This window comes from Salvelinus namaycush, chromosome 25 (genome assembly GCF_016432855.1).
Source record: "Salvelinus namaycush isolate Seneca chromosome 25, SaNama_1.0, whole genome shotgun sequence".
In the NCBI taxonomy this organism is placed as follows: domain Eukaryota; kingdom Metazoa; phylum Chordata; class Actinopteri; order Salmoniformes; family Salmonidae; genus Salvelinus; species Salvelinus namaycush.
Window position 1 is genome coordinate 30791586 of NC_052331.1, and position 12499 is coordinate 30804084.

The window sequence follows — 12499 nt, forward strand, 5'->3', positions numbered from 1 at the left end:
GGCATGGACTCTACAAGGTGTTGAAAGTGTTCCACAGTGATGCTGGCCCATGTTGACTCCAATGTTTCCCGCAGTTGTGTCAAGTTGCCTTGTTTTGTACACTCAGCGTATATATTTAATGTAAAAGTCCAATAACTGGATGCAGCAATCGCAGATTGCACCTTTAAAGACAGTGTGTGATTCCTCCTACTGGAAATGTGGTTTGAAATGTGTCCAGAGTTGTTCCATTATCTGGGTGGAGGCTCACACAGTAGTGGGGGATGGCTAGATACTAAAGGGCAACTCTCCATGAGACACTCCACTGCAAATGTCATCTTCAAATAAAGCTGTACATTTTTTTTATCTAATAGTCCTCAATGTCATGGCAACGGTACATACTGCAAAGTACAGTACAGTGTCACATTCCCACCGTCTTTGCGTTTGAAAAGAGTCATCAGTCCTCCCCTCGGAGCGATAATAAATATGTTATACTCACACAAAAGCTCTCAAATGTCTAATAATTCCAGCCATAATCCACCATAGGCTAGCCGTTAACCTTACATATATCAAATTAAATTAAATTGTATTTGTCACATGCGCTGAATACAACAGGTGTAGACCTTACAGTGAAATGCTTACTTAACCAACAATGCAGTTCAAGAAATAGAGTTAATAAAATATTTACTAAATAAACAATCTAATCAATCACAAGGTAACACAAGAAATGTACATAACAATAACGAGGCTAGATACAGGGGGTACCGGTACAGAGTCAATGTGCGGGGGTACAGGTTAATCGAGGTAATTTGTAAAGTGACTATGCATAGATAATAAACAGCGAGTAGCAGCAGTGTAAAAACAAAAGGGATGGCCATTTGATTAGTTTAGTTGTTCAGCAGTCTTGTGGCTTGTGGGTAGAAGCTGTTAAGGAGCCTTTTGGTCTGGAGTCCTTCCTCTGGCTGGAGTCCTTCCTCTGACATCGCCTAGTATATAGGTATATAGGTCATGGATGTCAGGAAGCTTTGACGAAGTGATGTACTGGGCCGTACAAACTACCCTCTGTAGCGCCTTCCGGTCAGATGCTGGGGGGTAATGCATACCAGGGGGTAATGCAACTGGTCAGGATGCTCTCAATGGTGCAGCTGTAGAACTTTTTGAGGATCTGAGGACCCATGCCAAATCTTTTCAGTCTCCTGAGGGGGAATAGGTTTTGTCGTGCCCTCTTCACCACTGTCTTGGTGTGTTTGGTAGTTTGTTGGTGCTGTGGACACCAAGGAACTTGAAACTCTCAACCCGCTCCACTTCAGTCCCTGTCCGGCCCTCCTTTTCCTGTAGTCCACGATCAGCTCCTTTGTCTTGCTCACGTTGAGGGAGAGGTTGTTGTCCTGGCACCACACTGCCAGGTCTCTGACCTCCTCCCTATAGGCTGTCTCATCGTTGTCGATCATCAGGCCTACCACTGTTGTGTCATCAGCAAACTTAATGAGGGTGTTGGAGTCGTGCTTGGCCATGCAGTCGTGGGTTAACAGGGAGTACAGGAGGGGACTAAGCAGTGTTGAGGATCAGCGTGGCAGATGTGTTGTTGCCTACCCTTACCACCTGGGGGGCGGCCCGTCAGGAAGTCCAGGATCCAGTTGCAGAGGGAGGTGTTTAGTCCCAGGGTCCTTAGCTTAGTGATGAGCTTTGTGGGTGCTATGGTGTTGAACGCTGCGCTGTAGTCAATGAACAGCATTCTCACATAGGTGTTCCTTTTATCCAGGTGGGAAAGGGTAGTGTGGAGTGCGATTGAGATTGCGTCATCTGTGGATCTGTTGAGGCGGTATGAGAATTGGAGTGGGTCTAGGGTTTCTGGCATGATGGTGTTGATTTGAGCCATGACCAGCCTTTCAAAGCACTTCATGGCTACCGACGTGAGTGCCACAGGGCGATAATCATTTAGGCAGGTTACCTTCACTTCCTTGGGCACATGGACTATGGTGGTCTGCTTGAAACATATTGGTATTACATACTCGTTCAGGGAGAGGTTGATAATGTCAGTGAAGACACTTGACAGTTGGTCCACGCATGCTTTGAGTACACGTCCTGGTAATCCTTCTGGCCCCGCGGCTTTGTGAATGTTGACCTGTTTAAAGGTCTTGCTCACATTGGCTACGGAGAGCAGGATTTCTTATAAGCGTCCGGATTAGTGTCCCGCTCCTTGAAAGTGGAAGCTCCAGCCTTTAGCACGATGCGGATGTTGTCTGTAACCCATGGCTTCTGGTTGTGAAATGTATGTACGGTCACCGAGGGGACGACGTCGTCGATGCACTTATTGATGAAGCCGGTGACTGAGGTAGTATACTCCTCAATGCCATTGGATGAATCCCGGAACATATTCCAGTCTGTGCAAGCAAAACTGTCCTGTAGCTTAGCATCCGCGTCATCTGACCACTTCTGTATTGAGCTAGTCACTGGTACTTCCTGCTTTAGTTGTTACTTGTAAGCAGGAATCAGGAGGATAGAATTATGGTCAGATTTGCCAAATGGAGGGCGAAGGAGAGCTTTGTATGCATCTATGTGTGTGGAGTAGAGGTGATCTAGAGATTTCTTTCCTCTGGTTGCACATTTAACATGCTGGTAGAAATGAGGTAAAACGGATTTAAGTTTGCCTGCATTAAAGTGCGGCCACTAGGAGCGCCGTTTCTTGGATGAGCATTTTCTTGTTTGCTTATGGCCTTATACTGCTCATTGAGTGCGGTCTTAGTGCTAGCATCGGTTTGTGGTGGTAAATAGATGGCTACGAATAATATAGATGTAAACTCTATTGGTAGATAGTGAGGTCTACAGCTTATCATAAGGTATTCTACCTCATGCGAGCAATACCTATATAATCATAAAAATAAGATGAAATGAGGCATTAACATATTATGGCTATATACTTCATAAAGTAATTTATTTGACCTTAATAAAGGCATACATGAAATGAGTATGATTTGTGTAATTAAACAGAGAGCATATTGAAATCATAGCTCTACTTGAAATTGGTGCCTGCAAGATTTCTATGGCCTTCGAAGACAATGCTGTTAGTATATTTTCATTACCAGGATAGATAGATATTGTATTGTTCTCACAAGAGGAAATTAATACATGAGTTTAACTCCCAATTAGAATCACAGGTGAAATAGAGAAATTCCTGCACCATTTCTTTTGCCAGCCGTCTACCAACGCACGTTGGCATTTATTGTAATGAATTTTGCCCTGGAGGTAGCTCTGCAGAGTGGTCATTTGCTGGCACAGAGCAAGATTCATGACAATAAACCTGCTCCAACAACATCCTCTCTCTGTCTGCCTCTCCCTGGTCATTATTTTCTCTGAGTGTTTGACCTTGAATATATCAAGGAACAGACTCGACAGCTGTCAACTCTCTGCTCCACACACAGTAATAAATTGGCCATTACTGCTTCCTAGACTATAAAGAAGACCGGGTGCGGCGCACAGATACATATGGAGGGTAATCGAAATATAAACCGGGTGACAAAGATGACAGACTAAGCCGTGGGGTGGGGAGGGCTTCCTGCAATGGAGCTGTCATGTTCTTTAAGCATGTACTTCTACTCTCACGTTCTCTGTCTTCCACCATCGCTCTCGTTCTCTCTCTCACACTACATCTACCTTCTCTCTATCTGCCATCTTTCTGGTCATATGCCACCTATCATGGTTGATCTTTACAGCCGCCCATCCCATTCTCTCGCCATTTTCTGGCAATCTGGTATCACTTTGTTCTGGTAGAGAACCATCAACGTCACTCTAGACTTCTTCTGACGATATTGCCTCAGCACTTCAAATGTATTCTTATTTATTCCACTTCCACACTCCTTTTCTTATTCTACTGTTCGACTTAATTTCAGATTCTAGTCCCCCCAATTCTCTTCCTACTGCGATTCTGCGATTCTTCTGGCCCAATCAGCAGAGGCGATTTGACTCTCATATTGCCTGTGGTGGTGAAAAGGCCTGCTGGGGAGTCCCTGCTGGGGACTCCCTGCCTGGACTACACATCCCTTTGATAAAGACACTCTCTCAAGTAGAATATCTTACCTGGAGTGAGCTGAGCTTGGTCAATAATAATCAATAATATATTTTGAGAGATGCCTGTAATTAAACATGTTGTTTGTGACATAATTGGGCAGTGATTCATGTCAAATGAATCCCTTTGTGGTGATATGTTAGCGTGTTCGTTAGCATTGATAGCAAAATTTGTCATTGTAGCATTGTAATGTTAGCTACATGACACTGAGTAGTCTAACACCTGAATTCAATTTAAGCTCAGACAGGACATCCTTTCATTCTTTTTGTCTCAGGTAAGGGGTATTGGTTTGATTTGGAAGGCCATCCCAGCTAGCAATGAGGAATCGGCGCAGAAGCGGCCCTCTTCCGGGGGGGTCGGAACTGATTGAATTGGCCCGGTATCGGGTGTCGGACTCGGCCCGGAATCAAAATGAATGACTGCCCAGAATCGGCCAAAATACATCGGGCCGTTTCCGTCTACCGGAATTCAGCCAACTTTTCCGGGCATCTTACCAGAATCCCCCCAGAAGCAGCCCGATGCAAATGTAAATAAATGTATACAAAATTACCTGATTTAGTCATTTTTACTATTATACATTTTATACATGCAAATATTACCCACCCACAGAATACATCATACACCTGGTGACCGTGTCAGCGTGCATGCGCCTGGCCCACCACACCACAGGAGTCGCTAAAGCATGATGGGACAAGGACATCCCGGCCGGCCAAAACCTCCCCTAACTCGGACAATGCTGGGCCAATTGTGCGTCGCCTCATAGGTCTCCCAGACGCGGCCGGCACGTGTCTTGAACCAGCATCTGTAGCAACGCAGTTTGCACTGCGATGCAGTGTCTTAGACCGCTGCGCCACTCGGGAGACTCCATCCACAAAGTTTTTAATGCTTATCATTTGCCTTCCACAAAGTATCTACTAAAATACTACACAGGACTTCACAGGACACAAGAATTTCATTTAAATGTTAACTGCATTTTTTGATCACAGAAACAATGAGAAAATATGGAAAAATAAATTATGAAATGTTAATTATATAAAGTAGCCCGTGTAATCATCTGCCAGAGAGTAGCCCCAATCGGCCCGAGCCCCAAGTAATACATTTGGGCCAGATAACTCTCACCGGAATCGGCCCGAGCCCCAAGTAATACATTTGGGACAGAAAACTCACTCCGGAATTGGCCCGAGCTCAATCCCCGCATCCTAGCCATAAGTAATACTGCTGAAGGCGGCACTGAATCGGGCCACATGATGTCGGCTGAGGCTGACTCTCAGCCGAGTGCCCCGACTTTCAGCTGGAATCGGCCCAGATCCACTGTGCTAGCTGGGATGATAGCAGATCCCTGTCATGCGTGTCGCCAAAACAGCTGTGTGACATGGATTAGCAAGCACGGTTGGTTAGCGTAGCATAGCCTCCTGTATCAGAACCTCACTTCTTCCTAAGTTTGTGTGTGAAATCACCTTTCAGCTTTAGTGAGGTGTGCTCCATGATGCCTTCAATTCAGAGGAACCCTTTGCCTCTGTAGTATTGTCGCTGTGGTTGAGCTAGCCTAGGACTGACCTTCATGCAAAGTGAATACTAAACCAGAATGGTATATAACAATATATGCCATTCAGCAGACACCTTTATCCAAAGCAACTTACAGTCATGCATTTTACATATGGGTGGCCCCGGGAATCAAACCCACAACCCTGGAGGCGTAAACACCATGCTCTACCGACTGAGCCATACAGGACCAGTAAAGGTGGTAAATAATAGAACAGTAGGAGCGAATGATTTGGCCAGTGGCTGAATGCATTTATCATTTCTAGGTGATTTATTTAATTTAGTTGTTCTGTTTTAGAAGGAATAAAAACATTTATATTTTGAAATGTTTGTGTTTAAAGTAGCAAAAATATGATAAAAGAGTTCAGTGTATTGTTGTGCTAACAAGCTAGCCTTGGGATCTGAATCAGCCTTCTAATTATTTGGACAAATTCATTTTCTATTGGAATAATAAACTACAATAATATTCTACTCTCTTTCTCCCAGGCTGGAACAAACAAGTGGACTACGAGCCCGGGACAGGAAGTAAGCAGCTGTTTCCCAAGATGCACCTGGAGACTTGTGACGGCCCATTGTCGGCGGTGAGAGCAATGGTAGAGCTGCAGACCAGTCACATTGGGAAGGGCTGCGACAGAGAGACCTACTCCGAGAAGTCCATGCAGAAACTCTGTGGTAAGCCAATTAATAAGGAAAGTGAGGACAAAAGAAAACAATAAAATGTACCTATAACATTTCAACCTGTGTGCAGTTACATAATGTGTCATTCATAATTACACTTGTAACTAGTGAAGTCATACAGACAATTGCGTCCCATTAGTTGTCTCCAATTATTTACTCTAATCTCACATTTTCTGCCTCGTTGATTCCCACCAATATCTAACAGTCAAATTATAAACAAGTAGAGGTATTTAATTGTAATTTGTAACACATAGGAAAGTGTATATTAAATCAACCTTATGAATCATTTTTATTAATAAGTGAAAATGTTCAATGTGAAATGTCTCAGATTTGTACTATATTTCTTGGATTTATTTTCCTGTTGTGTAAAACTGAAGCGTGGTATGGTTGGTTTGAACAATTCAATATGCAGCAATAACAGTTCATTGGTGGACTCTAGTCTAAGTCTTTAAGTGTTTGTGTAATGATGGCTACACAGGCATACTTAATATCCTCATATACTCATTTGGATTTCCATACTTCTTTAGTATGCAAAGTGATTTCCATACTTCTTTAGTATGCAAAGTTTGCAAGCCAGGAACTTTTCCAAAGCTCAATAATCATTATCTAATATGCAATAAAACACATTGTAAAAAAATTAATTAGTCACACTTTATTTGGATTTCCCATCTGCAGATGTTCTACAGATGTTCATGCTAGCAACAAACTATCTGTTGACAAGAAACTGCTTGCTATGGTTACGGTTAGGGTTAAGGTTAGGGTTAGTGTTAAGGTTAGGGTTAGGTTTAGAATAAGAGTTAGAGCAAGGGTTAAGGTTAGGATCGTTAGTTGAAATGTTACTGAGTATCTACAAATGGACTATCCAAATAAAGTGTTACCTTTTTTTCCGAGCAACATTGATTTCTGTGAGAGTACAAATATCGGTACACATACTGTAAATAGAGTGCACAGATATTGCTCAAGAGGGCCACCATATTATTTTTAGAGCCACTTAAAGGTGGCTTAAACAAACACTTAAACAAACAACATCCTATGGCCCAATATGAAATGTTTGTTTTAAAAAAAGATGAAAAGAAGAGAGGGGTCATGGATTTGACAACCCCTCTGAAAACTGTACATCGTGAGAGTATGAATCTCATCAACTTCTCACGATCACAGTGAAAGTCCTGAGAGAGTTAAGAGGCCTGGGTGTGTATTTATGCTGGCCTATCAATTGATAGACATAAATGTTGTATAGCTTAAAAGAGCCAGCTTGTTCCTTCTGAAGGGTGGGTAGGGCGGGAATTTGGTGGTGAGAACCAAGAGTCCTAACCAACTGGGTCATTCACCACTCATCAGCTTCAGACAGTCACCCCTTGTGTGACATGGAGAGGTTGATGCTGCCAAATACCTTAACCATAGAAAACTGTTCAGTTCACAACACTTCCACATCCTATTTCTGTACTGTTGCATTCTAAACTCACTAAACTTCTAAACACCCTGCATGGACATCGTAGGATTAGAGGGTTTTAGATAACTTCCAAGTCAAACGTTAGAAATACTGTGTCAGTAAATGTCTACAGTACATCCACTGTATATCAACCATATACACACTATACATGTGTATATCTGTTCATTCTCTAATAGCTCTATGCTCACTCTACCTACTTGTATGTAAACTTTGTTTAAACTCTGTCTTTTGTCTTTCACTAGCAGCACCATATCACCAAGTAAAGTTCTGAGTATGTGTAAATGTACTTGGTGAATAAAGGTGATTTTGAATCTGATCAGTCTCCTTTTAACCTGGTGCCACTTTTCGTGTGTGAGGATGTCACCGACTGATTATACTCGTTTTCAATTCCTCCTCTAGGTGCGGCGTCCGGCAGCACGGACCTCCTCCCCGCCCCCAGCGTCTCCACCAATTGGACGGCCTCACTGCTGACGGACAGCGGGCGGGACAGTGACCTCATCTTCAACTTCGACGGGCGGCAGGCGGCCAACGTGCCAGAGCGGGTGGTTCCACAGAACCTGACTGACCAGTTCACCATCGCCACGTGGATGAAACACGGGCCCAGCCCCGGTCTGAGGGCCGAGAAAGAGACCCTGCTCTGCAACTCCGACAAGACCGGTGAGAACAGGAAGGAGTTGAGTTGGGAGATGTGGTCCATCCTAGGTCATTGTTCATGAAATCAGGATTTTATGGTGGTGAGGCTTTTTGTTTCCTGTCACGTGATTTTGAGAGAAAGTCAATGTAATTTTTACAGCTACCATTTATGGTTTAGAACCCCAAAAATGAACCAAAGACCTTTAGCTACTATTTAATATGATGATTTCAAAAGGTTCGTTGTAGCACAGTAGCAAATGCCGTCCAACGTCAGGACAGTTGGTGTCCAATGTGGGACACAGGAACATTTTGTGCCAAATCTGGAGTAGTGATGGCGTAGTCACATACAGTGCTTTTAGAAAGTATTCACACTTTTTGGGGGTTGATGGTGGTAGTCACATAGATGCACAGATTGTTTTGTCGTCTGTCGACCACTTCTAGTTACAGAGTTAGATTGAGTGAAGCTGTGAGGGTTTGGCTGGAGACAGGCAGCCTGACAGGCTCTTATTGATCCCATCGATCACTCCGCTCACACTGAGAGAAAAGGAGGGTCCATCAATACGCACGGCCAAAAGAGCCCTGTGTCAGCCCAGCGGCTCCCAGGAAAAGCACGGGGGGGGGGGGGGGGTTATGATGCCACAATGGCACAGGGGGCATGTGACATTTATTGAGCTGCCTCGTGAAGGTGGCAGGATTTATTTCAAAATGGCACATGTCAATAGCATTTACAGGACGTACCGCATTAACAAGCCCCATAATGACAGACATCCTTTTAGATAGAGCACTGCTTTAGGAGAGCATTTGTAGAATATCATTTATTTTCACTCTAAACTGGAATATAGCTTTTTGGTCAGATAAGGTCCATTATATAATATAGTCGGATAAAGTCCAATATAATTATAGTTTCATACAGTAGAAGTAAAGTATCTATGTTTTTCCGTATCCTTGTGCAGAGATGAACAGGCATCACTACTCCCTGTACGTCCACAACTGCCGTCTGGTGTTCCTACTCAGGAGAGACTTCACCCAGGTGGACAATTTCCGCCCCGCAGAGTTCCACTGGAAACTGGAGCAGGTGAGCTGACCTTTGACCCAGTAGTCAAGTCTTGATGATGGGAACCTCCACTGGGCCTATGTTCCAATGTCCATACTAGGACACCACTTAGAATACATGCCTTATATAATGGTAGGTGCTAGGGGAGTGGGAATTGTGTCTTTGACTTTCTCAAATTGGTAAACAGTCAATATGTTACCCATTGGACAATGCTGCTTTGCTAAATTAACTTGAGGTGGGTAAGGCTTAAAAGTGAGCAGCTACTATTGTGTTGCTTTGGAAGTCTTGTGTTGGTAAATGACTATTCCAGTCATGTCTGTCTCACTGAGTTTTTCCTCAGGTAGACAAACAGCAGTAGAGCAGTAGATTTTCTTTGCGAGACATCTTTCGTTGTTTGTAGGTACTGTGTTATAATACCACCTCTCATCTCCTGCAATGGTTAGCTCTGTGTGTGTGGGTCTGCCTGAGGGCCTTGGTTTGTGGCGTTTTTCTCCAGGTGAAGGACTATCATTACTGCTGCAGTAAGAGATCATTTTTGTGTCGAGAAGTCTTCATCCTGATTGCCTCTACTCCTCTCCCCGCAGCAGGAGATAAGAGGATAGGATATAGCACACACAAGTAATAGCTCACCTAGTCTTTCTTCTGTGTTTATGTTTCAGAAAGTTGATGAACTAAATTACTGAGAAAGCCATTATTTCAGTACAACACAGCATATATACTGTATGTGTGAAAAATGCCCAAATGCCAAAGAACTAGCGGGGTCTTTGATATAGAAAACCAGGTGTCATTTTCTTCAAAAGGAATATAAATGAATAAAGACCAAGTATGTGGCCGTGTTGCTTAGAAACTTACGGTAGGATAATTTAATTTAGTCAGTCATGATAAAAATGAGACAGGCAAAATTACTGTAATAGTCGTTTTTGTTCATTTATTCATAATCAAGTAGTGTGCTTTTAAGTCCCTGAAGCACAAAGAGAGCCAATATGGTGGTGCACATTTGCTCTCAGTGTACTCTCACAATATATAGGTTGCGGCCCAATAAGCTATCCTTCCTGTGCACTCGTTCACTACTCCTCACACATGTAAAAGTATGGGATTGGTGTAGACACAGGCTAGAGGGAGTTTCCATATAACAGTAATTTCCTTTCAAATCAATGAAGGGAAGTGAACACACTTTTGGAGAAAAGAGAGAATATTGGGACGCAACCATAACCTTTTACTCCTTTATATAGACCTATATTTAAAATGTGTAACAATGTAAACTGTTTAATTCCATGACTATACAATTACAAAACAATGAAGTGACTAATGTCGCAACGTGAGCATACAGTAGTGTCATTGCGGTGTTACTACACAGCTATAAAACCATCTGTAACAAAGCAACAGTTTACTAGAATATCAGGCTGGTCTAACAAGTATGGATCCTCTCTGTCTATAATGGCCGGGAGCAATTGAGTTGTTTGCTGTAGGTCAAAGGAGGAAAAGTATTTTTTGTCCATGCCAACGTTATTTTCTCCTAAGAGGCTGCTATGACTAAGAGAAGGGGTTGCAGGAAACAGATTCAGCTGCTTCGGTAAACAACCTCTCAAGTCAATACAAAGACTCCACAAAACATCGGCCAGGCAAACATGAGACAGGCTGGGGGAGCATAGGGAGGAGGCTACATGCTACATCACTACGCTAACTCATCACCCTAAAGTTAAAAGAGGACATTGGATGCTAACATTAGCTCTTGGTTTTAGATGTTTTGAAAATGGAGCGACCACTTTCGACACTTTCCAGGCTTGTGCGTTTTATCTTAACGATCCAACACTTTTTATTATCTCTGTGCTTTGTCTATCATTTAGGTGTGTGTGTGTGTGTGTGTGTGTGTGTGTGTGTGTGTGTGTGTGTGTGTGTGTGTGTGTGTGTGTGTGTGTGTGTGTGTGTGTGTGTGTGTGTGTGTGTGTGTGTGTGTGTGTGTGTGTGTGTGTGTGTGTGTGTGTGTGTTTCCTTTGATATCTCTGTCTTTCTTGTTGCTGACAGTTAATACAATATGGGGTCCTTGATTCTGTGGTACACAGTATAGTGCTGTGTCACCACGGGAACAGAAGTCTACAATTCCCTTTCTTCTCTCCAAAATGGCCGACAGGATGTGGGAGTCATTTTGAACATGTTTATTAGGTCCCGTAGTTGAGTGGTTTGGAATGTAATACGGTACAGTTGTAATGCAGTACTGTCATGCAGTCTAATTGTGAGGACAGATGCTGGGAGACGAGAATCAAGTACAGGGAGGGAATATTTTAAAAATAACCGACATGAAGCAAAACAGGGACAGCGGAAACATAACGACATTAATGCTGACACGAGGATGAAACTGAGAAATAGACAAATATAGGGGATGCGTGTAACGATGGTGACAGGTGTGCGTAATGATGGACCGCCTGGCGTCTGGGAGCGCCAGAGAAGGGGATCGAGAGCAGGCGTGACACTAATGGGTACACCATAGGTCAAGTTCACAATTCACACAGAGCCATAACTTTGAATGTGACTGTGATGCAGACTATTGTATGAGAGCGGAGCAGACTACTGAATCAGTTCAGACCATAGTATGAGTAGCAAGGCCATGTCTATGACAGACTGACAGCAGGCCAGTGTTCCACAAAGTGACAGGCTCTACTTACTGGTTGAAGGGTGCAGGCTGCTGCAGTATGTGAGGTGCCACAATGACAGCGTCTGTGTGTGTGTGTGTTTACATGTGGTTACACGTGTGTGCGTACGTGCATATGTATACATGTGTGTTTGTTAGCCAATCAGTCCAGTCAGCTCCCATTAGGTCTAAGGCATTGGGTTTTGAGTGTGTATGACACCCTTGCACTGATTAAGATCACTATTGGTCAATTGAACACAAGGTCCAACCAAAATTTGACTTCCGCTTTTAACCCAACCCCTCCGAAAGACACAATACAGGTTTTTAGAGAGGTGCGGGGGGGGCGCCACACTGGGCGCTCGGAATTGTTAAGTGCCTTCCTCAAGGGCACAACAGCAGGCAATGGCATCTAGGAGTTGATACCAGCAACCCTCTGGTTGCCAGCTCACTTCCTGACAGATTTTTCCCACC

General features: G+C 43.5%; 1 protein-coding gene across 1 annotated transcript in view; it reads left to right on the forward strand.

The window, feature by feature from the left end:
• clstn2a (calsyntenin 2a) overlaps positions 1-12499 on the forward strand; it is a 170145-nt gene that overhangs the window by 95249 nt on the left and 62397 nt on the right. The window contains exons 6-8 of the mRNA XM_038963295.1: positions 6071-6256; positions 8112-8369; positions 9299-9420. Of these exons, the coding sequence (XP_038819223.1) occupies positions 6071-6256; positions 8112-8369; positions 9299-9420 (566 nt within the window). The remainder of the gene's footprint in view (positions 1-6070; positions 6257-8111; positions 8370-9298; positions 9421-12499) is intronic.